Genomic DNA, 25,304 nt, shown 5'->3' on the forward strand with positions numbered 1-25,304 from the left:
CCCAGGCTGCCGCCCACCGCCTGACTGTGCATTGAAATTTCCTTGTGAGCCATTAAATAATACTACGACCCAGGTCCCTCCCACCCCAGATGGGGGATTTAATCTGTTTAGCCAGGAGCCTGGTACCTCCTTGAATGACTCTAACACACACCCTGAGTTGAGAATCACCCTTGTAATGGAGCCGAAGAAACAGCCTGAAGAACCCTGGCACACTGTGCAGAAATGTTAAGCTGCTGACCACAGGGAGCAGAGACTAGGGCTGTAACCCAGAAAACCCACTGGGCAGAGGGAAGCCTGGGGCACTCCATGAGCTCGATTGGCCACGGGCTAATCCAGAAAGGGTTCAACTTTTCTTGAAACCAGAAAAGGTTTCAAGCAGCTAACAGTGCTACTTGCTTTTCACATTATAGAAGAAATATGCATTCTGTCATTTTCTGCCACCTATCAACGCATAAAGCAATTATCCTTCCGTTAAAAATAAGTAAATAAATAAAAATAAAAGTAATATGTAATTTATTGCTGAAAATTTGGAAAAATACAGAAAAGAGTAGAAATCAAAAGTCACTGGCAGTCCTTCTACCCAGAGGTACTCACTGTGATTCACAGCTTCTAGTGTTTGTGTGACGACGTGGGCTTTTCAAACGGCCTTAGTGTCACTCTACTGGGATCTGGCTTTACGTGAATGTTTCCCAACAACTGTGTCACAAATGCCAGCTGACGCTCACACAGCGGTGACAGCCCTCCAGATCCTCACTAAGTGCCCTCCTAACTCCTCCAAGCTCCGCCAGCACCCCTCTGAGGTAGGAGGAAATAGGCGCAGAGAGGTTCAACGACTCTCTCAGTCACACAGCTTGTAAGTGGTGGGAGAAGAGTTCAAACCCAACAAAGGTGACCATAAAGCCCATCAGCCACCGCGTTCTACTTCTACCAGCATAATGACAGATTCCTCAGCTGCACAGTTTCAGTGGGAGAACAGTCTCTCATGAGTCATGCTTTATTTAACCGTCACCCTGCTGTTGGACATCCGTGCTCTTGTTGTTCAGTTGCTAAGTCGTGTCCGACTCTTTTGCAACCCTAAGGACTGTAGCCCACCAGGCTCCTCTGTCCATGGGACTTCCCAGGCAGGAATACTAGTGTGGGTTGCCGTTTCCTTCTCTTGGGAATCTTCCTGGACCAGAGTTCAAACCCAAGCCTCCTGCATTGGGAGGTGGATTCTTTTTTTACCACTGAGCCACCAGGAAGGCGTGGATATCTGTGTCTCTTAGTTCTAAAACACTTAGGAGAAATGCTATTCGCCATCACTAATCGTGTGTCAGCCTCTGAAGAATCAATCCTGAGAGAAGGCATCAGCAGGTCAGGGGATCAGGTTCTCCCTGCTGTGCGATCTGCCCGCAGGTTGGAGCAGAGCTGGTCCTGCTGGACTGTGCCCGCATCTGATCATCAGGGCTCATTTGTTTCTGCACTAGAGAAATGAAAGCAATCTCCCATTGGTCTCCATTTGCATTTCTGTGATTACTAGTGAGGATTACTGTTTTATGCACTTAGGTGCCATTAGACCACACTTTGTGGTTTGGAATGATTTCTATGCCACAGTCCACTTTCCAGTTGACAAGATGGTACAGAAAACAGGGAGGATGCCCAGCCCCTGCAGCCACAGAAGGTGATGGCCTGGGGACAAGGCACTGTGGGCTATGGGCTGAAGGTGGGACCCCCACCCCAACCCCTGCAACACACAGGCAGAAAGAAGGGCTGTTCTACAGGAGCTAGATGGTAAACAAATGGTAAAAAGTTATTATTATTAATGACAGTATTAAAATACTGTCATTTTTATTTTGGAATTCATTTCTTTGCCTTAAAAAGTGAAGGCAGCTTCTCACATCCTGCATCCCGCCCCCTGCCCCCCAGTAACTTCAGCAGCCACTTAGTAAAGCTGAGTCATGGATTGAAAAAGCAGAAAATGCCTGAAATGGATTGGAGGTAAAGCGTTTGCCAGAACCGCCTAACTGCTTCTGCATTTACTGCACACACACAGCGCAAGCTGTCTTAACCCTGCCCACAGCTGAAGGTCAAGTTCTTTGTTGCCTTTGTCGTCATCACAGGGTGTTTGGGGGCATTTAGGTTTTGAGGACTGACAGAGCCTTCCTCGGGTTGGGTTCTATGAGGACTGGTCCCTGTGGAAGCTGCCTCACTGGCCTCCGCGTGCATCGCCCCCACCCTCACCCTCAGCTGAGCCAGCACAGGGCATCCAGAGCTCAGAAGCTAATGTTCCTGTCCTTAGGGACACCCTCTGGCTGCCTGTCCCGAGTCTGATACTGACAGTGAACCATGGTGCATCTACTGGTTTCAGGGTCTTAGACTCTGTGCCAAGTCCAAGGGCAAGACTCAAAAGTGAGGATTCATAAGATGCTACAATCATTGCAAAGCTAATTAAGAGAGTAAAACAAACCACCCGGAGTGTGTGGTCGATGCCCAGAGTGGGAATCTCCTTTCTCGCCTGGTCTATAGCTGACGGTGAGTGGGCTTCACCCTCCACACCTACTGACTGGCTCCTTTCAGACCCCTGAACGTTTGCGGCCCCTGGCTTCACGGAAGAGACCTTGCTGTCTGGCTTTTGCTCACTTGGTCAACAGACATTCCAGTTTCCCTGTAAATGCATGATCTGTTAAATACCAAGAGGGGCTGAAATCCCAAGGTGCGGTCTTCCCACGTTTGGGCCACGAGCACAACTGGAGACTAACAAAGGACGACAGAAACAGGACAAGCACACAAACAGGCTGCAGCTACCTGCACCAGGAAGGGGGTCAGTTTCCTTCCTGCTGAAAATTGCGACATCACCTTAACTTCATCCAAGCTGCCATGTGTAATTAATCAAGATGGCCAAGCATTCTGGGCTAAACTTTTTTTTTCCATTTGCACCATACACCAAAATCCCAGTTTAAGGAAAACACAGGGCCACTTGGAGAACTTTAAATAACCTATTTTAACAAGTATACATGACACAGAAAACTATAAAGTGATTAGTTCACCAACATCTAGAGTGCACCTAGTTTGTTAGTCATTCAGTCATATCCGACTCTTTTTTGACCCTGTGAACTGTAGCCTGCCAGGTTCCTCTGTCCATGGGATTCTCCAGGCAAGAATACTGGAGCGGGTTGCTATGCCCTCCTCCAGGGGATCTTCCCCACCCAAGGATTGAACCTGGGTCTCTTGCATTGCAGGCAGATTCTTTATAGTCTGACCCACCAGGGAAGCCCCAAATTTACATTCACAAACATTAACAATGGGACATTCCACAAAAACATGCTGAACACATTCAAACAGGGTGGGAAAAAGATAAGGAAGCCAAGTGGAGTGTGTGAGCCCAAATAAATAGTGTCAGTGAGGTCAGGGAGACAAGCAGGGTCTTTGTGCAGAATTCCTGGGAGAAAAGGTCAGAGAGAAGACAGAAGCTACACTTGCGAGCAGCTCCCTGATCTATCAGCAGTGTCATGTTGATGACAAAACCACTGATACAGGGTGTTTAGAAAACCTCTGAAACAGGAACATGCGGCAAACAACATGTCTACTGGAAAAAAGGCAAATCTATTTGCTGAAGGTATAAAAGCTGGTGATGAAAAACATGACACCTGTCTGTTCACATGACATTTGCCATGGCAACAGAAAATCCCACCATCCTTTTAGAAAGGAAAAGCCTACTTAGAAGGGCAGCAACGCCATGACTTTTAACCATGGTTCCACCCGTGGCAGGACTATCCCTTCCATGGTCCCTAGACCATGGAATTGACACAGCACAGGCAGTGTCACCCGGGCACGACACAGCGCAGCTGGGTGCCTGCTGCCCCATGGGTCAGGGGAGACACCCTCCTTCCTCCACCAACAAAATCCTGAAGTGGGTCCCCAGGGGGCCTCTGGAGTCTCGTCTTCCCTGTAAAGATCAGGGTGGAGGGAGAAGGCCCCACTGAAGAGGTTTCCGGTCCAGTGACTTCTTCCCATCAGCAGGGCCGCCAATCTAGCAGCTGCCAGCACCACCCATCATCACCTTGAAACAGGGCCACGTCCTTCAGAAGCCACACCCTCCTCCAGGTGGGTGGAGTCTGAGCATAAATGTAGCATGTCTCACTTAAAGAAACCCCCACCCCTTAAAGGAGAAGCTCTCTACTTCTGGATTGGCAGGGGCACTAGGGCATCTCTTTCGAGTGACTCGGAGTTATCAGTCCAGTGTTAGGTGTTTCTGGGGTGGGGTCAGCCATCTCATGCTACAGAACTTGCTCTTAACACTCTCTGGCTTGGAAGCCTGAAACTTTACTTTTCAGCCAATTGTGGTATATTCAACATATTACAACTGGGTGAATGGCCCTCTGACTCAGAGTAATAGACTAATTTTGGAAAAGGGAGCTATAAGGTCAAGAGGAGATCATGACAGAGGTTAAGAGGATAGCACAAATTAAAATCCATCAGAAAGGATAAAGCTGGTCTGGGAACATATTGCATGAAGATCACTATGCAGCCAAGTTCAATGTGAACAAGAATTGCTAGTTGCACTGGCATAGATATAACTAGGAGACACACAGCTGCTGGGCCACATGACTAGCAAACCGTTAGGCCTGCTTTTCACAGTGTCCTGATGAAGTGAAAAGTGAAAGTGAAAGTCGCTCAGTCCTGTCTGACTCTTTGCCACTCCATGGACTGTAGCCCACCAGGCTCCTCTGTCCATGGAATTCTCCAGGCCAGAATACTGGAGTGGGTAGCCGTTCCCTTCTCCAGGGGATCTCCCCAACCCAGGGATCGAACCCAGGTCTCCTGCATTGCAGGCGGATTCTTACCATCTGAGCCTTGAGGGAAGCCGCTATGTCATGCTAAGTAAGTGCAAATGATTCCAGCTGAGATCAAGGAGCAGGGAGACTATTTCAGGAGGTTACTGTTTGATTATCTTTTTTTAAATACACACACTGAACAATGGAAATAGGAAGCATTATGAATGACTGGACTGATGAATGATGCTAACTTTAGCATATGGGGGGTGGGGGTAGGGTAGCAAGACAGTCTAGAGCACTCACTGCACACAGGTGACCAAGCAGATCCACCTGGGAAACCTGCCTGCTGACACTGGAGACGGAAGGCTCTGAGTCTGGGTCCCCCATGTGGGGGTCTGAATAACCGAGCCTGAGTCCAGTTCTACAGAGATGGGTTCAGAATGGGCAGCCTCCTGGGGAGGTGATGGTGCCAGGGGCCAGCCTGCTCTGCTGCACAACCATGAAATCAGACGTTGCTGGAAGTGGACACAGATTCCTCCTGTGGGGGCCGGCGGCTTTCCACATCATCGCTGGGGTAGGACTTCAAGAGCCTTTTGATGCTTTGAGGTCTGGCAACCCACTCCAGTGTTCTTGCCTGGAGAATGCCAAGGACGGGGGAGCCTGGTGGGCTGCCGTCCATGGGGTCGCACAGAGTCGGACACGACTGAAGCGACTTAGCAGCAGCAGCAGCAGCAGCAAAGACCTAAGTCAGAGGCCCTGCCCCAGGAGGGAGGGGTGTTTGGGGTCATTACCTGCTTTTTATAAATCACTCCCCAGAGCTGTAGTTCTGGGATCCATGAGAGCCCCCCTCCCCTCCCAGATGTGGAGCCCACCCCCCATCCCCAGTGACTGGGCAGCTGCCCCCACACTTACTCCAGGTGATCTGGCGCCTTCTGATGGGTTTCCAGGCTTCGGGGAGAAAGGGCTCAAAACAGAGAAGAGTGGGATGAGAAGATGGTGCCTGTGGTCAGGCTACCGGGAAACTTGCAGCCAGTCCCCAGAGAGTGCTGCCCACCGGCAACAGGGCTGTGAACCACAGGGCAGCTGCCCAGGGCCGAGGGGACCACCCACGATGATGCCACCAGAGAGCAGGGTGGCCAACTTGCCAGGAGTGTGTGTGCATCTTGACGAGGGGGACCTGGCTTTGTCACCAGTATCCTCAGCAACACGCTTCACCCCCTCTGGCCTCAGACTCCTCGTTGCTATCGAGTGGGTGTTCCTAACGTCTTCCTCCTCAAGTGTGTTGGGAGGGATTCATGAGATAATACATGTTACATGATTGGCAGAGAGTCTAATATACTAATCCCTTGTTTTCAGCTATTAGTACTATCTGAACCCAATTAATATCAATTCTCAGTGGAGTAGGATCCATTTCAAATCTCTTGCCTCACATCGTCCAAGGAAGAGGGTGAGGGCCACGCAGGAAAGAGAGAAAGAGTGAGTGTTTGTCTTTGCGCAGGCTTATTTTAGACTGAGATTGTCCCCTCCTCAGCTGTGATCAATGGGCCTTCACAATACCAGGAAGCCACGATGTCCTGACTGTCATAACAAGACCCTGCCCCTCTGGCCGGTCTCTAAGGGAGGATCCATAACCATGATGTCCAGTCATCCAGTGTTTAGTTTATTCAAACAAAGCAGGAAGAGCAAGCTGGGACCCAGTAAACCAGTAAGTAAGGCAGATTACTCCAGGAGTTTCCTATTTTCTCTGTAATAAGTATATATCCTTATGGATATGGGCTTCCCATATCCATATGGGAAAAGAATCTGCCTGCAATACAGGAGACCTGGTTTTGATTCATGGGTTGGGAAGATCCCCTGGAGAAGGGAATGGCTACCCACTCCAGTATTCCTTACTAGAGAATTCCATGGACAGAGGATCCTGGCGAGCTACAGTCCATGGCGTTGCAAAGAGTTGGACACAGCTGAGCGACTAACGCACTTATGGATATATATGGGCGTTTCTTAGCTTGTTAATTAAACTAGTTCTCCAGTTAAAGAAGAAACTCATCACCAACAAGTCTCCTCTTGGTGGTAACGTGGCTCTTAGACAAATGGAGCTCCAGGCTGCACTTCTGTCTTCCCACTAATTCTGGAAGCGCCCCACCCTCCCATCACTGTTTTCTCTGAAGTCTTCCTGGTAATTTTGAAACACCCGTTCACACTGTTCTTCCTGAAATCTCATGTTCAAACAGTCCAACCTGCTTCTTCTTGGGAAAACACGGTGACAGAAGGGCAACACGGGAATGTGTGCAGAGAGGACCAGCGTCCAGGCTTCTGGAAGCTTACACTGCTGACGAACAAGAACGAAGTGCCCCAGGAGAAGAGTTTACAACAAGGCAGTGGGGAAACAGAAGGTCCGAATCCTCACGTGTGCGGCTGAGACACCAGCTCACACAACTCTTACCTTGCTCGGTGAAGAGGTCAAATTAACAAGGCCTAGCACTTAGGAAATGAAGCAAGGAGATGAAACAAGACCAGTGATGTTTGTGGAAGTGTCATTCTGTACAGAGAAAGAGATACATGGAACCAGATGTTAAACTCGAGACATCCCTTTTTAGGAAAGCCATTATAAGCAAGATGGGATTTGAGAGAAGCTTAAAAAGCCTCCAAAAAGGAACTGTTTACTGAGTCCAGTAGCACCACCTAGAACGATGTTCACTGAGCAGATGGAAGCCTCCCCAGACCCCACATCAGAGACCCTCCCAGACTGCGGAGTCTCTAATCAGTCACGACTGTGCTGATGACAGCAGATAATTACAAGCGAGTCTCACGGTTAACTAGCACAAACTTCAGCTGGGATTTCTGGGGTAAGCAGAGAACAGCGTATTATGCTACAAGGTTCAGATTCAAACCTCTGCTATGTTACGTTATTTTACAGCTTCCTTCAATTATAACATATGAAAGGGAACACAGTAAGGAAACAGAATGCCTGATAACAGTGCTTTACAAGTTTCACAGGAGCAAGCTGCTCTGTGTCCCCGCTTTTATTTTCCTTAAGCATTTTCCTGATACAACCAGCTCATACGTGAGAAACTCTAAGGCGATGGTACTTATCAGTCTTATCATCCTCCTCCCTCAGGAATCCTGAAGTTCCAGCCACGCCCCAGACGACAGCGATGGTACCCCCACCCGTGTGGCCTGGCATCACTGCCCAGCTCTGGTCTGGGAGCACAGATGTGGTCCTTGTGCAGCTCCCTAGACAGGAAGGGGCGCGGCCGTGCTGGGGAGCTGATCCCCCACCTGCGAGCAGCGGGAGAGGATGAGGAAGTGAGGGTGGTCCAGCCCGGGGAAGGCCCCGCCAGCGAGGGTGCGGCCAGGTCCACCGTCTCTGGAGCCAGAGCCTGGCTTCCCTCCACGGAAGCACTGAGCGAGTGGCCCTTACAGAGTCACTGACATTCCCTGGGCTCCGCGCTCTTGGCTATAATGACATTGCTAATGTGCCTGCCTCTCTGCCAGCCTGCCAGAATAAAATAAAACAGCCCAGTCCCCTTCTGGCCCCTGTGGCCTTCCAGGCCACCCCCGGGAGGTCCACGGGGTGCTGAGGGACACAGTGCAGGACCTCACGAGAAACCGCAGGTGGGGAGTCCTCATGATGCCTTCAGGTCACCCTGATGCCCAGGAGTTGGGTAGCACCTCCTGGGCCCCATCGCCTGACCCCTCCCCGACCAGACCCAGAGGCCAGGCCAGTGGGGTCACTGTGAGGACCAGTGACTGAAGGCTGGGATGTGGCCAAGCACCACTGATCCATCCAGATTCAGAATTCCCAGGAGCCAGAGAATTTGGCTTCACAGGTTGAAGCCTTAACTATTTATTTATTTTCCCTCAGAGCACATTTCTCCTGAAAGGGAAAAATAACTCTCCTCCTGCCTACCTTTCCGTTTGCCTCTTGTTTCCAGCTCTCTAATGGCCGCTGAAAAAGAAAATGTCTTTTCATTTCAACCCAGGAAGCCAAGCAGCAGGTTTCTGAGGTGCTGGGCGTTGGCATGGGTCTTTGCCAACATGTGTGCACTGTCTCTCTCTACCCTACAAGACAACCTTCAACCCCAAAGCTCAACACCTCCCAAGTTAACCAGCCGACCTCAGAACTGGGAGGGAATGGTCGGATCTGTCAGAACTCTATGGACTGACAAAGCCGTGCCAGCGACGCTCTCAAACCAGCTGAGCCCCTCATTCAAGACAGGAGGAAAGGCACCCGAGGGTTGGACAGAGGCTGGGCTACAGGGCCTTGCAGTGCTCAGGCCCCATGATTACAGGGGCCTGGGGAGTCCTGGGCAGGCTGTGGACGGGGCGGGGGTCTCACTGCCCTCAGAGAATCCTAAAGGGGATTCTGTTTCCCCCACCACCCAGGACCCAACCCTGATCTCTGATTCAGCCCTTCCGGACTGAGAGGACCCCACATATGGCACATTCATGGGGATAACATGACCACCATCTTTTCACCTCATTAGAAACTGAGCCTTCGGCTCCTCGATGGCTGTCATGAGGCCGGAAGGATGAACTGAATCTCGGGGCTTATCCTGAGCACCCCGTGTGTGCAACACTGGAGTGAGCTCTGTGGGACACATGGGGCAGGGGGGTAGGGTGCAACCTCGGCACCCCGAAATCCAGGGTGGGAGGTACAGGTACACTCTGCAGAGAACCAGAAGCCCAGGAGGCAGAGTAACACCCAGCATTTGTGTGGTAGAAGCGAAGGCTGTCCTGACCCTCGGCCCATGCACCCACAAGCCCCCTCTTCCAAAGTCCATGGTGGGCAGGCTTTTCAGGGACTATGGCTGCCAAGACCAGGGCCCCAGGCAACAGTAGACACAACTGCAAGTTCTGAAGGACACGGTTAAACAGAAGCAGCTTCGAGTCCTTCTCCATCCCTCCTGAACCCGCCCCATCGCTGACAACACTAGCCCTCCCTGAAGAGGTGGGTCTGGGTAGTAATGCAAACCTGTGTCTGCTCCATGGGGCATGAAGAGGCGCCCTCCCCTTGGGGAGTACTCCATGACCAAGGGGTTGACTGCTCTGACTTGGAAAAGCAAGACCCCTCCCCTTTTTGCCTGAAGTCTGTCAACCAACAAGAAAGATTCTCCCTGTGGACAGACAGGTGACTTGAAACCATAAGAGGCCATTCATCCCCTTTGGACTTGACTCACTGTCCTGTTTGCGTGTTGGTTTGTTGCCTTAAACACAGGCCTCTGCTTCCACTTGTAGACAGAGGCCACCCTCCTGCCTAAGCCTAGTGTCCACGTAGCATTAAAGACAAACACAGCTTTAGGAAGCGATGACAAACGTTCCTCCAGGTTAAAACTGCTGGCTGCGGGCTGCAGGGTTTGTAGTGAGCTGCCCAGATTCCCTCCTATTTACCTCCCTCCCCATCCCCCGGCCAGTCCACCCTCTTTTTCAGTTGTAAAAAAACACCCACAGATGCAGCTGTATTGAGGTGAGATGCTCACCTCAGGGCCCATGAGTGTTGGGAAAAGGTGGGTTAGAGGCCAGTGGAATGACATGAATATGAGAGAAGAGAGGATTTGCTTTTGCCCAAGTGGAGGGGAGCACAGGCATCTCACAATCCTGTAATGTACAAGATATTGGAACGCATCTGTATTTCAGGTACGTACAGGTGTTTCAACTCTGTCAGGCATTGGAACATGTCAACAAGGAGCCTGGATGTGCTTGGAGTGTGTGCCTGACACGAACTGGCCTTTCTAGAGTTTTTAAATGATTCCTGGCTGAGGAGACAGGATGAGACTATGAGGGAATAAGGAGGCTGAGGATTAAAATGCTGCGTTGGCAGGAGAGAATCCGCTCACTCGTCACTGTGTGCTGAAGGCTTCACACACCCGACCCTGCACTGGGTGCCACCGAGCATCCCAGATGCTCCAGGGAAGATGCAGCCTTGCCACTCAGTTCCCCTCCCTCCCAGGCCCTGGCCACACAGAGGCGGTGGCCAGGATGCACGCGTACACCTGCTACCAGACCCCCGGGCCAAGGAAGCTGGCGGGTCCTGGTGGAGCTTACCCGGCCTCAGAAATCCTGGCAGCGGCAGCAGTGCTGGGGCGCTCCCCGTGGCCCCGTGGCCCGAGGCGGCGGCTCTCAGGGTCGCTCAGGAGGCCCGTCCCCGGAGAGGCCTTGCCCCGGGGGAGGGCGGCGGGGCCATCATCGCAACCGTTCAGCAGGCCGGGGCCCGCGGGCACCGTGGTCCTTGCAGGTTGGCGCCGCTCGCCATCATCCTCGTGCGGGGCTGGCAGCTTCCTCGACAGCTTGTAGCCGTGGGAAATCAGCAGGTCTTCGACACTGTACATAGTGCTCTGGCCGCATCAAAGCACCACCGCTGGGACCGTCGTGGTGGCAGGGCCCACGCTGTGGGGATAAGGAGAGTGTCTTGTGAGCTGTGGACAATGCCCTCAGGGCTCCTGTACCTCCTCCCTCCCAGACCCTGACCATATGGCACCCTGGTCATGGTGCCTGCAGAGAAAGAGAAGAGGAGGGGGCTTCTTCATCTCACTCAGACAGAGGGTGGAGGCAGGAGGGCTGCCTTCCCGGGGTTGGGTGAGATGGTCCCTTCTGGACCAGAGAGGGAGCATTTGATCTTGGATTCCACAGAGCCAGGATGGGGCACTGACTCTGGGGACCCCTCCCCAGATGGCCACCACTTGCAGGAGAGTCCAGAACAGCATTTAAGCCACAGAATGACGACCAGTGTCCCCCGCCCCAGACCTCTAAAGACAACACACACAGGAGAAAGGTAAAAATAAAGAGACTCGGAAGCCACAATTACTATTCCACGCTGCTAAAAAGAGAAACCCCCAGCGGCCAGCTCCATCTTATTATCTTTCCTGCTTTCATCTTGCAGACACACCTTTTGCTCCAAAAGGGCAAGGCAAGATCTTTAATCAACCCAGGGTTATAATGCACTTCGGAGGAAGCAATCTGGGTGGGTAATGAGCCACCGAAAATAGATCTTAAGTCTTTCAGCTCATAATGAGAAATGCTAACCAAGCCTACACAGCCCGTGCACTACACAATTCCAAACTTCTTCCCATACCGAACTCTAAAGAATCAGATTTCTCTCCAGTTTATCTTGGGGAGACAGTCTGCATCTCTGAGCCCAGGGTGTCCACATCCGAGTCCTACCAGGGTGCATGAATTCAACAGCAGCAACGATTCAAAAACACTCGGTCCTAAGACAATGGTGCCAGCCAAGAATGAAAGTGAACAGGGAACCTACATGAAAGCGCCTGTGTGCACAGAGGTGGGGCTGCTGCGTTTATTTTCACAAGGGAGCATCTCCTCTCCCAAGACCTCCTGTTGCTAACGGGGTGGTAGGCAGTTTGGTCAGTCCTGCCGCTGCCTCCCCAGGGGCCACGAGGCGGGCCTGGGTGAGCAGCACAGGAGAGGCGGGCCTGGAAGAACACGGCTGCTCCAGCCCCTCTTGGCTGCTGGACGGAAATAGCAACTATCAGCAGCAGCAGCCCCTGCAAACAATAGCCAGGAAATGCCTGCCCCCGCGTGCAGGTGAAAGGGGGGCCCCTGTGCTTCCTGCCAGTGGGGCCTCTCCCCAGGGCTCATCACAGGATCCTGCTGACTGTGCCGGTCCTCGGCACACACTGGGCTCCAGCAGCAGCCAAGTTGCTGCCGGCATGGAGAGGGCAGGAAGGATCAGGCTCTGGAAGCCTGTGGTTCTCCATCAGGTCCCCACGTTATGGAAAACCCACACGCTCCTGCAGGGACTGTAGTAGAAGAAGTATCTCCGCAGCACCTCGGCTAGTCCCGGTGCTGCGCTCCAGCTCCACGTCTTCTAGGGGCTGGCACAAGACAGACAGAGAAATGGCAGGACCAGAGGGGCGAGCATTTGTTCTGAGTCCACTGTCCTGATCCCCAGGCTGGGCCTGCAGAGGACAGGGACCCCATCACAAACCCAGGATGTGTTTGTGGAAACATCGAGACATCTGCGGGAACATCGAGGCAAGCTCTGCTTCGTTCAATGCTACGCCCCCAGCATCCGGCATATAGTATGTGCTCAATAAATCACTGTCAAATGAAGGCACAGTGGGAGAAAGTGATGTTTGAGCTAGGTTTTGAAGAATGATTAGGAGCTCACTGAATAAACTGCACGTGCACATGTGTATGAGATGGGGAATTAACATTTAAAATAGATTCAGGGTACAATCATCCCGGGGGAAAGAAATGACACGGCAACAGAATCCTGCAGGTGAGACTGTGGGTTCCCAGACTCCGTGTCACACATACAGTTGGCACCATGGTCAGAGTTCAGGTCTGAGGACACTCAGCTCCTTTCTGTTACTACATCAGGCTCTTTAAAAGCAAAGCTAAGTTCATAGCACCCTAGCTGGCCACCCATTACACAGAGGAGCAGGCCAGCATCAATGACAGAATCCACTATGAGGGTGGTAAGAAGCAATGACCTTCCAGAAAAACGCCAGAGGGTCACTGTCCTCCTGGGGATAGGCGAGCTGGTCCATGCTGCCTCTGTCTGCAAGGTAAGTACACTTTGCAAACCCTTAAACAGTACAACAGATCAGGCCCAGCCATGAATATCTTTCGTACAAACTCGTAAGAACTGTCCTTGACCCTACAGGTCTGAGGTCAAATGTATATTGATGTAGGGGGACTCTTTTAACTTGGTCTCGTGGAAGCCAGCAGCCTGTGGGGGGCAGGAGGATGAAGCACACCAGCTTCAGCACTTGGGGTGCAGGCCCCACGAGAGGGGATGACCCACAGCACAGGCCCCATGACCCAGATGAGGGGTGCCCCCAATCCCCAGAGGACTCCTTCCTTTGGCTGACACCCGCCACCTTGTGGACCCTAGCTCAGAGCCTGGCTTCTACTTCATTTCCAGCCCCATGTCAAACATCGTCGCTCCCAGCAGACAGACTTCTCAACAGCCTCATGGACCATCCAGTCCTTTTTGCATTCAGCATCCTTCCTGTAATATCCTTCCCTACCATGGATGGACCAGCGCATCTCTAACACATCAGTCCCACGGCCACCAGGAGGTCATGCCAAGGACCTGAGGAGGAGGGGAGTCCTTTCAAAGCCCCCGCCCAGCCCTGAGGCAGCAGCCTTCCAAATCAAAGGTATTCGAGGCCACCCCCCACCCACCACCCAAAGGGCTGCTATTCAGAGAAGCACACAACAAAATTGGACCTAAGTGTAAATTATTAGAACATGGTATTTCACAACTTGGAAAGGTGTGTGTGTATGATGGGCCCTTGTGGCACTGACACCCGGGTCATCATAAATCTGAGGGTAAACTTTTCAGTCAGGCCTCTGTATACGGGGTCCCTCCGTATGCATATCTGAGGTTCCTCGGCCACAGGTTCAACCAAACCTTGGCCAGGCTGGCTCATACCCTGTAAGCAGGTGCTTACTGAAAAGAATCTGGCCCCGCGCAAATCAAACCCAAGTTGTTCAAGGGCCACTCGAGTTAAAACAGCACGGGCTTGGCATGAGCCCTTTCATCCCCAGGTGGTGCTGACACCAGCCCCAGCTGTGGTCCTGGGAGCAAGTCATTGGCTGCACCAAACCTCAGTTTTCCAATCTGCAAAATGGCAGGGGCACTCACATCTGTCTTCCCAGACTGTTCCAAGGGCCACACGGTGTTGTTCAGTTGCCAAGTGGTGTCCGACTCTTTGCGATCCCAGGGACTGAAGCACGCCAGGCTTCCCAAGGGCTATGTAAGTACACGTAAAAGCGTAAATCACACACAATCTGAGATAGCATTTATCACGCAGCAATGGCGGGTCCATCTCTGAAGGGCTGCCTGTCCTCATGGAAAGCTTTCACCGTAGTTACTCGCTGTGACCGCTGGACCGTTCCCTGATTCCTCATGGATCACTTGGCCTGTGACTTGATTCCCAAAATCAAGCCCACTTTCTATCTCCCAGATTCCTGTCTTCCAGGAAGGGGTACTTCTGCCACCATCTGAGTCACCGAGGACAGCAAACATTATTTCACAGAGTCCAGAACATGCACACGCACGTTCCGAGGGCTTGGGACACACCGGGCACTTACACTGTAATGATGAACGAGACCCACTCTTTGCTCTTGAGAGGTTTACTGCAGCGACAGCAGGAGAGCAGGCCAGGGAAACACGGCACAGGCGTGTGTTAGTGACGGGAGCGTGCCTGCTCCCCACAGTGTCAGCACTGCGATGGGGACAAGGACAGGAGGAGAACACGGGACCCTCACCCAGTCTCAGGGAGTCAGGACGGCCTCTAGAAGAGCGTGTCAAAGCCAAACAAGCCCTTCAGGGCGAAGCTGTGCTGTGAGGTCACCCTGTAAGGATGCTTCTCCAGTCAGTTCACATAAGAAATGTCTTCCTTTGCTACTTTGTCACCTTGCATCAAATACTCAGAGTGGAACATCTAAGAAGAGCGGTCCAGGCAGTGCTCGTGCCCAGATATGTTCTCAGAGACAGAATCCTGAGAACACAAGGACCAGAGACTAAGGAGCCCACTTACAGTAACTCATTCATTCTATGACTAAATGCAGGGCAGACAATTAAGATAAGGATACACATGTTGGGCTGTCCTAGTGGCTTGGCAGTAAAGAATCTGTCTGCCAATGCAGGAGACACACGTTCGATCCCTGGTCTAGGAAGATCCCATGTGCCTTGGAACAATTAAGCCTGTGCGCCACATCTATTGAGCCTGTGGTTAGAGGCTGGGAGCCACGACTACTGAAGCCCACACACCCTGGAGCCGTGCTCTGCAACAAGAGAAGCCACCGCAATGAAAAGCCTGCACACCACAATGAAGAGTAGTCCCCACTCACCATAATTAGAGAAAAGCCCTCACGGCAGTGAAGACCAGCAGAGCCAAAAATAAATAAAATTATTAAAAACAAAAATTCTCATGTTAACAGAACAGTCCATCAAGGCCTGTAGTGAGGAGTTCCTGGCTGGGAGAGTCTTAAGTGGAGGTCAAGGCAATGAATTTGCAAATTCTATTGTTTTTACAGCAACCCACTGAAGGTGTGCACACATATTTACCCTCACATCCTGAGGGGCACTGTAATATTTTCTATTCTATTTCACTTTTGAAAAATGCTGGTTACTACACACTAAATTTGATGTCACAGTAATTGATCAGAACCCAGCGTTTGGAAAGCACTAATGGAGAAATCAATCCTGTGCTGGTCAGGATGCTGGACTAGATGACCCCTGAAATTCTGTCCAGTTCAACGATCTCATCAATCGATGAGAAATTCCTTAACAAGTTCCTTGCTTTGTTCTCAACAGCAAAATACAGCTGTTCTATCTGATCAAAAATTTCCTTTCCAAGAAAAGCCACAGCAACTAAGTGAAGCTGCTTTCCTATTCTTAAGAGCATAAGATGAAAAGAAAGAACTCTCCTGAAGGGAACATCCTGGCTCCTGCTTCCTTCCTCTACCTGTGATCCACCTGGGGCTTGAGACCCGAGGCCTCAGAACACAACACCACTGGTTGACAGATAAAGCCAGCATCGTGGAAGGCGCCAAGGAACCCTCAGGATGAACGGTACCTACAGTACTGCTGCTTTTATTCTCTTTTTGGTTTGAAAGAGCCAGGAAGCAGACTTTTGTCTCTTTTGAGTCCACTACGGCTCTTTTCATCTTTTCCTAGACTGTTCTCTGCCCCATATATTCCTGGAGTAAGCCCATCATTTCAAAGACAAAACAGAGAAAGCAGTTTAAAAACCCTACCACCCTAATAAAAAGCCTGACAGTCTGGCAGAAGGGACATGTGTCCTGGTGGGTCTCCTTCCCTGGGTGGCGTGTGTTCAGCTGTTTCTTCTCATCTCACGCGGAACCTGCCTGCAGACTTTCTCCCACCTGATCTGAGTGAAAACGGAGCAGATCAGTGTGCTTTCTTGATAGAAAGGCTTCCTTCTATCAAGCTTCTGCTTGGAAGATGGCTGTTACCAAGGGGCTTAACTTCCAAGCCTCAGTTTTCTAAATGGATCGGCCACTTATGCTAAAGACAAGTATGTGGTATCTAGTAGCTATTAGGATGTCAGGCTGGTAATTCCTACTGGACTTGGTGGCATTGCTCGATGATACCAAAGAGAAACCCGGGCCCAACCTGGGCTTCCCAAGTGGCTCAGTGATAAAGAACCTGCCTGCTAATGCAGGAGACACAAGAGACGTGGGTTCGATCTCTGGGTTGGGAAGATCCCCCAGAGAAGGAAATGGCAACCCATTCCAATATTCTTGCCTGGGAAATCCCCTGGACAGAGGAGCCTGATGGGACACAGTCCACAGAGTCGCAAAGAGTTGGACACAACTTAGCGACTAAACAACAACAGATCAGGACCCCCGGCTCAGAGAACGTCTCACCTGGTTATACAACTTGAGTTGAGCGACTCAGTCATTCAATGAAAGCAAATTCTGTAGACAGTGTACAGAAAGAAGGCAAACTGGATTTACAACAAGTCTCTTTTTATAGGAGAAAACTTTTGTGCTCAGTGTATAACAACACTCCAAAAGACAGTTAAGCGAAATGCAAACTTTAGCTTTTTCCCCTCTGTTCTGTTATGAAAATGCATGCTTACAAGCGTCAAAACTAACGTAACGGAAGAAACAGTGACGGAAACAAACACGAGGAACACGGAGCTGGGTGAGAAGTCTGCGTTCAGCCTACAGTTCTCTTGTTCACCTCGACAGGACTGGTTTAAATTAGATTAAAGTCACGAGAGGAGACCCAAAGAGAAATGCTTATGGCACGCGGGCTCTAAGTTAGGTGGTTTAAAGGGGAACCCAGGGAGAGGAATCACGAATGCTGAACAGCCGAGCTTCCTAGGCTGGGTTTTTTTCTATTGATTCATTACATCACTAGATTTATAGTCGACCACTTTTTTCCCCCTTGAGGATGCTTGGGATAAGTGGTAAGACGCTCAAACGCCCTCCAGGAGATGTGTAATGAATTCACCAAGAACATCTTCCAATTCGTGGTTAATTTATACCCCCCACCCAGCCACTACCCTCATTAACTCTCCCTATACACAGAGAAGGAAGAGCCTGTTCTCTAAGCTCAGAATAGCAGCACACGAGAGATAACAACATCATCCATCCGCCGAGCATCTGTGATGTGCCAGCCACTCTGCTGGCTGCCTGGCACTCTTTATTTTCCACTCCCAGGAACCGTCCTGCTGTAGATATGAACGTCTCCATTTTACAGACAAGAAAACCGAGGCTGAGAGTCCAAGGTTACAGTGTATAGGCGCAGATTCAAGGGTCAAACCAAGGTCTGTCTAGCTTCAAAGCTCATGCTACTATTTTAGGCTCTAAATTTCCTTCCTTAATAGCAACAAAAGTTTCCCAGTTTACCAAATAATGCATAAAATATAAATAAGAAAGGATAGAAGGCGTGGTGGCATGAAGATGAAATACAATAATAAAAATGAGAAAACTCCTTTATTCTCTTGGGCTAGGATGGCTCTGTGAGGTGACCCTTGCGGCATGCACACACACAAGGCTGATGCTTCACTTCACTGCAGTGTCTTGATGGCGATACTAACACTGACTTCTAAACACGCAAATAACATGATTCATTCACAAATACACCACGTGATGCTCTGTGACCTTCAGCAGACCTCTTCAATTATCTGGAGTTCCAGGCTCTCCATCAGGGACCTGGAGTTCTCATGAAACCTGCTGTGTGAAGCTGAAAAGCAGACAAACTACATCTATGAGAAATGGGAGGGGAACTTGTAACTTTTGTAAAAAACTAAGTTCTCAGAGAAAAAAATCATCTACATAGTAATAGCCACTGTTCTCTGCAGTGTTAATACAATCTGGACTTGAATTAGTAGACTGTGGGAAACCACCGAGGGGTCTGGGCAGATAAAGGAAAGGTGTTTTACAGTGACTCTGGCAGGAGAGCGAAGGAGTAATGCGGGCAGAACAGGACAGATGTGTAGACAAATAGTCACAAGTCCCTTCTGTTGTAATGTGCATGGGTGGATGGGAGGGCGGGAGATAAGAAAAAAGAAAACTAATGAGTGTAACTTCCCAGGGAAGAAGTACAGTGAAGTTTGGTCTTGGTGACTAAAGTAATCGTCCTCTTGTTATGAGAAACACAGAAATCGGAAACAACACTCAGTTGGAGATGATGACGGGTCATTTGATTTTGATTTAACCAACTTATTCCTGCAAAGTTTTTTTGTACCCAGATCATTCTCCAATGGCTTTTCATCAGAATTCTTGTTCTTTCCAGAGAACCCAAATGAGACCACAGTAAGCCATCTTCCAGTGTGGTGGGCTTCTAAGTTCTGTCCTTATCAGCTGTATCCTTTCTATTCAGGTTGAAAGGATTCTGATAACAGCTCATAGCATTTGGGCATGGACTGGAATTGTCTACCCCCTCGCGGTAGGGATGAATTTCCATTCCACCACAGTGGCTTAATACACAACTGCTGTAGGAACTGAGCCTAAGACAATGCCTAGGAGAACCTATGGGGTTCAGTCTTCTTCCCAAAAAGTGAATTAAGAAGGCTGAACTAGAGGATCTTCTGGGTCCTTCCCGCTCTAGAGACGGCCCCCCTCTCTGGCCTCTTCTCCCCTGCGATGAGTAGCATGCGTTTCTCAGTCAGTTAGCTCGGTGGAGAGAATACAGCTTGTGGCCATGACACAGAATAAAGCTAACTGGGTCACAGGAAGCTAGACCCTCTGACCTTGGCCTGGTTAGCAGCACCCATACAGAGGCCAGCCCAGAAAGCAGAGCTAAGAGGCCACACAGTGAGAGGAGGGGGAGGTGGCGAGGGCCAGGGGAGTCCAGCACCCAGCATCGCCCACCCCAGGAGACCTGGAGCGCAGCCACGCCCACTGACTGCAACTTGCTTTGCACCAGGTTTGCAGGCCCTGGGCTCTGAAGACATGGAGATACAGAAGAAGCCCCCATCAACACCCTCCCCTGTGAACCTTCTAAGCTGGGAGGCGTTACTGAAGTCACAGGCGCCTTCATCACTAGGGGTCGAGCCTCGCAAATGAATGTTATCTACACAGACTCCACTGCCCGCTCCCTTCCCATCTGTAAAAATATGTTTTCTTTTCATATTGGCGCTTCTCAGGCTCCTCAAGACAGGGAAATGAAACAAAATATTAATAAACTCACGAAATCGACCAGCACTTTTCTTCCTTTTAAACATCCGCCCAGAACTACAAACTAAGAAAGAGACAAATACTCAATTAAAAATATCAAACAAATGTTCACCCTCACCTGAGATAAAAGATATGCAAATTAAACCCAAAAGCCACTATCCACTTCTCACATTACTGAAGTTTCTAGAAAGCAATAGCTTTTGTTGAGGGCATGGTGAATGAGCTGTCAGGGTTCTCCCATTCGTGAGTGTATGAGTGGGGTTGGTGGGGGGAATAGGTCTGTATGTAAACGGCTATTTCCTTTCTTAAAAATGATTAATGCTATAAAATCTTTAAAAATCTGAAACCCTATAGACTAATAATCCCACGTCTTGGGAATCCAACCTAATGAAATAATCAGAGATACATACTAAATTTTATATAAGGATACTTACCCAAGTTTTAATTATGATAATAATTTTTTAAAAAGCTAGATTAAACAGTCATTTAAGGGATGGCTAAAAAATTCTGGTACCTCCATGTGGAAGATTATAATATGCACACATGTGTATAAAATGATGTTTTTAGATATTGAATGGTACAGGGAGAAAATGCTCATGGCACCATGTTAAATAATAAAGACAGGATACAAAAGCCTAGATTCAGTGTATATAATACCAATTCCATGTAAATACACACAAATACAGTATGGGGAGAAACACCAAGAGGAAACATACCAAAATAGCAGCAGTGATACTGGATTCTAAGTTTTTTAAATGCCCTTATTTATACTTTCCTGTATTTATAATATTCAGTCATGAAATATATTAGATCGAACCATACGAAGCTGCCATTTTACAGGTAAAAAGTGGTCAAGTAGTGGCATTTTCTTATACTTACTATTTCATCATCGGGGGGAAAAAGAACTTAACAAAAAGCTACATATAGGAAAGATCAAGAGAAAATATCTTCAAAAACATATTGCATATTTCAAGACTCAATGAGAATAAGAGAGACACAGGAGAGAAGAATAAATGAAAAGTAAATTACATAAGGTTTGAAGAGTTTAGGATATGGTATTTATGTCTTATCTGCTACCAAGAGATACTTAATTTGAATCTAGCAGGCTTAAAATCCCAACCTGCTGATAAAACTGAATACAAGATCCCAAGTAGCATTCTAAAGGTCCTGATGAGACATTGGTACTAGAAAACCTAAGGCTTCTCTCTTGTATTCATTGACATTCCACCCTTAAGATGCAATTAGTCCTTCAAATTGTTGGCAGTTGACTATAAATATTTCTCCAACTGACAATTTTTCGGTCTAAAGTTGTGATTAACATACAACAAAGTACTTTCTTTAAACAAGAGGTAAATAGCCAAGATACAAAACAAACCAGACTGAGGCAGGCTGCTAATTGATGCACAGATTTTTAATACTCTCTACAGCTTTTTTTGTTTTCTTGGATGGCAGAGTCATGGATTTTATTATGAGCAATAGGATTGCCATTTCCCTTTCCAGTCTTATTAATTAAATAAAGACAGTGTCGTCACCACACCACAGAGGGATGACCACTTCTGCCAGGGCCCTCAAGTGGTCACAATCTCCTAAGACATAAAAAGCATATTGAATCTGTGAAGTTGTGGTTTTAGTGGGGCAGCCATCTCGGAGTTAAGTTTCTTTAAGGTGGCAAAAACAAAACAAACAAACAAACGAAACAAAAAAAGAGAAGGAAATCTTGGGTCTAAGATCAAGAGTTTCCTGGAAAGCTAACCTTGCTGGGTTGGGTTGGTATTAAGGCACTGATTCAAAAAGAGAAGAAAGTACAGAGCCAAACACCATGGACCTCATTTTTTTTTTGGTAAATATTACCTTTTTAAACTTCTTTATCTCTTCCCCTACCAACTGTATGAACACACACACACATTTCACACATATACACTCACACACACTCACGCTCTCCTGCCTTCTTTCACCTCTAAATTCTATCACACAATTACTGCTTTGGAGACCTCAACCATTTTTAAGAGACTCTAAGTATCTCATTAACGTTTCTGAAAGATTAGCAGTCATTAAGAAAAGAGGACTGAAATTGGGTAACATTTTCTAAATCTTCTGGAATTGTTGACTATCTGCAAAAACAACTGTAAAACTTATAATAGGTTAGAATTAAATTCCACTATCATCACAGATGTCAAATTCCACACGTAAAGATTTCTAAAATAATCTCTTAAACTTACAACACACTAGTTTTGCTTTTAAATATCTTTAGAATAGAACACCCAAGGTTTTATAAAAATGTCAAAGTTTAAGCAAACCTGTATAATTCTTACATTATTCATTTTCTAATTATGAAAGTCATATAATATTATTCCAGAAGTAAACACTGAAAAATTCAGTGTTTAACTAGAAAGTAAAAGTTGCCTCAAACTCCACTGTGTCAAGAAATAACCATCTGGTTTCTATTTTTCCAACTAGTCTTACTATGTATAGTTGCTTTCTCTCACTCCCTTTTTCCCCCTCTCCTCTTTGAAATATTTATCTTGGTGTCTTCATAATAGTATCTAAATTCTTCTATTTCCATACAGAAAAAACGCAAGCTGAATAGGCAACTCCAGAGAGATAACCAGAAAGCAACAAACCACAAGGCTATTTAGTGGTCTGAACAAATAAGGTTTTGTCATTTCGGCCAGGCTGTTCTCAACTATATTATCTATAGACAGTTTCTGGGAAATATATTTGGTCAAAGAAAGTTAAGGTAAAAAGTCAAATTTTAAACAAAATACCGCAAACTCAAATCAAGGTAATTGAGGTTTTAGCATCTGGGCGGTTCCTGTATTCAGTGACATGAAAGGTTTAAAGGCTGTATCAAAGCATTGGAGACTTCTCAGCCTCCTGGCTTTAGCAACTGAGTGCCCCTCAGCATTCCTGAAGTCGGCCAGCCTTCATAACAAAGACCAATAGCAAAGTTTCAGTGAATGAGATAACCCTTGCCGTCCAAAAGGTGAAAAACATCTGCTGAAAAACCAAATGAACTTCAGTGATGGGTTCAGCGATCGGCCTGGAGGATTTCAGAGACATGGTCTTTGCCTCTGGAAAGAAAAACCACAACAGAACAATTGTCTCAATCCCACGCTCTGTGTTCTAAACTCTCTTTAGATCAATTAGCATGAAGTCCCGCCAAGCTCATTATTAGAAAAACTCTGGGCTCCTACAGCCCCATGGTGTTAACTGTCCTCCAAACTCCAGAGCTCTGCAGCAAGGACAATGAGGACTTGATGGGGGTGCAGACTCCTTGGGTTTTCTTTGCTGATAGCCATTTCTAGAACTTATTTTTAAACTGCATTAAAAAAATTAAGACTCCAAGCATCTTTTCAAAGATTTTTTTTTTAATTGAAAAACTGGTCCTTATTTATTCTCCTGTGTACCTCCAATCTCCAGTTACCTTTTATAGCTAAAATTTTACAGCCAAATGTTTCTGGAATCTGTGACTTACTCAGATGCCTTATTAGATAACTGTGATTAGCTGTCAAGACCTCCAGAGCTTGTGGACACCCTGGCATCTTAAGTTATGTTCTAAGGAGGTAAAAAGAATGTTTTTTTCTTTCTGGCACAGGCTTCCTCCACCCACCCAATCCCCCTAAATCTCTTGGGCCTGCCAAGGGCCTGACCTTCCGATCTCTGCAGCAGAGGGTGAAGTTTGGCGGGAGGAAGGCCCAGTAGATGAAGGCCTCTGTTCAACAAATATTTGCTCACCCCTCCAGTGGGAGGGGAACCATTTTCTATAAGCTGCCTGCCTTGAGTAACACTTGGAGCCCTTCAGGAGGCTTGTTCAGCTGGTGGCCTAGAATTAGACACCTAATATCAAGGTAAACATAAAGTCCAAACCCACAGAACATTATGGAAAACCAAACCAATTTACCACACTTCCCAGGTCACATCAAAGCCAACACAAGTTCCTGGAAATAGAATCTGCGTGAAACTTCAAAAAAACCTTTTCACTCGCCTCTGCCTTGCTGGATGGTCTTAGTCCAGTTATCTTAAATTCTAAAACTACCTGACCTAGGACGACACTCCCCTGAAGTTTTGCCCACTCAAACTACTGAGTCTGCAATTTTTGTCCACGCATTTCTGGCTGCCTGAGTCCCCGTTCCACTCCCCCTCCCATCTTCCAACCCTCCACTCAAACCCCCATACCCTCCCCACCCCCACCCCGCCTCTACTTGCAAATCTGAAAAGACAAAACAGCCAGGGAAGGCAGAAAACCTCCTAGTTGTGTGGTCCTCACCGCTCCACCCTCTCCCCAAGACAGGCCAGGCGACCAGATCTGGGGAGGGAGATGCTGAAGGGGGTGGGACGGGGACGCAGGGGATGGGAGACTGGGTGGCAGGGTGTGGGTGTGGGCGGCTGGGGGTGGGGACCTGCCTAAGCTAATTCCCCAAAGTCCTCTCTCCTAGAGAGTGAGGATGAGCAAGAGCTAGGGCGTAACCAGGTGGCGCGGGCATAAAGTTCCCGGGTTTTTTTTTTTTTTTTTCTTCAGTAGTGGAATCACAGCTTCTTTTTCAAACCCCTAGAAGAATCCGGGGCGCCAGTGACAGGGGGCCAAAGCGGCGCTCTCAGCTGTAAGTGCTGAGGTCTTGCGGTCGGGTCTTCTAGGAAATCCCTGGTTTTCGGGGTGAACTGATGGCGACTTGGGGTGTGGACACGCAGGGTGAGCGCGGAGACCCAGGACCGGCGGGCGGGCTCCGGATCCCAGAAGTGGGCTTATTAACGGATTTACAGCGCTCTCAGGCGGGGCTCTTTCCTTTCTCCCACCCTGTTTTCCTTTTTCTCTCTTTGGCTTCAGCGCCAGCCGCCTGGGGGAGGGCCGGGCCGCCGCGCGCACGGCTAGGAGGCAGCGGCGATTAGCACCCTAATCCCGGCCCTGACCCCAAGGCGGTGGGCGCGCGGGCCGGGCGGAGACGGGGCGGGGCGGGGGCGCGGCCGCCCGCTCCCAACGTCCCGCGGGCAGGTCCCAGCAGCCGCGGGTGGGGGCAGGCAGGAGGGGCGCCAGTGGGAACTGGGGGCGGCGGCTGTCAGTTCCCCGCGGTGGAGATGCCCGCGAAGTCGGAGGGCGCAGGCGAAGAAGCGGGTGGGCTGGACCCGGGCGGTGGCCCGGACGCGGGAGCTGGGCAGCGACCCCCGCCTCCCGACCCCCCGCAGCCCCGACCCAGCGTGGAGGGGCAAGGCGAGCGCCAACGCCAGCCGCGGCCCTCGGCGCCGACAGGTTAACGCGAGCCCGGGGCCGGTCACCTGAGGACGGGGACTCATCCCCCCCACCCTAGCAGAGGGGCGCCCCCGACCCGAGGCTGTGGGGCTGGGGGCCGCGCCGGGGGCTCTGGACTGGGTGCGGACATCCCCCCCGGCGCTGGGGAGGGCGCCGACCCGACCCACGTCCGGGCT

The 25,304-nt window shown here is 49.4% G+C and overlaps 1 protein-coding gene across 6 annotated transcripts in view; it reads right to left on the bottom strand.

The window, feature by feature from the left end:
- Positions 1 to 25,304, bottom strand: part of JCAD (junctional cadherin 5 associated) — a 78,402-nt gene that overhangs the window by 11,844 nt on the left and 41,254 nt on the right. For 4 of the 6 annotated variants that reach the window (XM_025000878.2, XM_025000880.2, XM_025000875.2 and 1 more), the window contains 1 exon segment: positions 10,800 to 11,141. In XM_025000878.2, coding sequence (XP_024856646.1) covers positions 10,800 to 11,083 — 284 coding nt within the window. In that variant the 5' untranslated portion in view covers positions 11,084 to 11,141. 6 annotated transcript variants of the gene reach the window in all.

Source organism: Bos taurus, chromosome 13 (genome assembly GCF_002263795.3).
Source record: "Bos taurus isolate L1 Dominette 01449 registration number 42190680 breed Hereford chromosome 13, ARS-UCD2.0, whole genome shotgun sequence".
NCBI lineage: Eukaryota > Metazoa > Chordata > Mammalia > Artiodactyla > Bovidae > Bos > Bos taurus.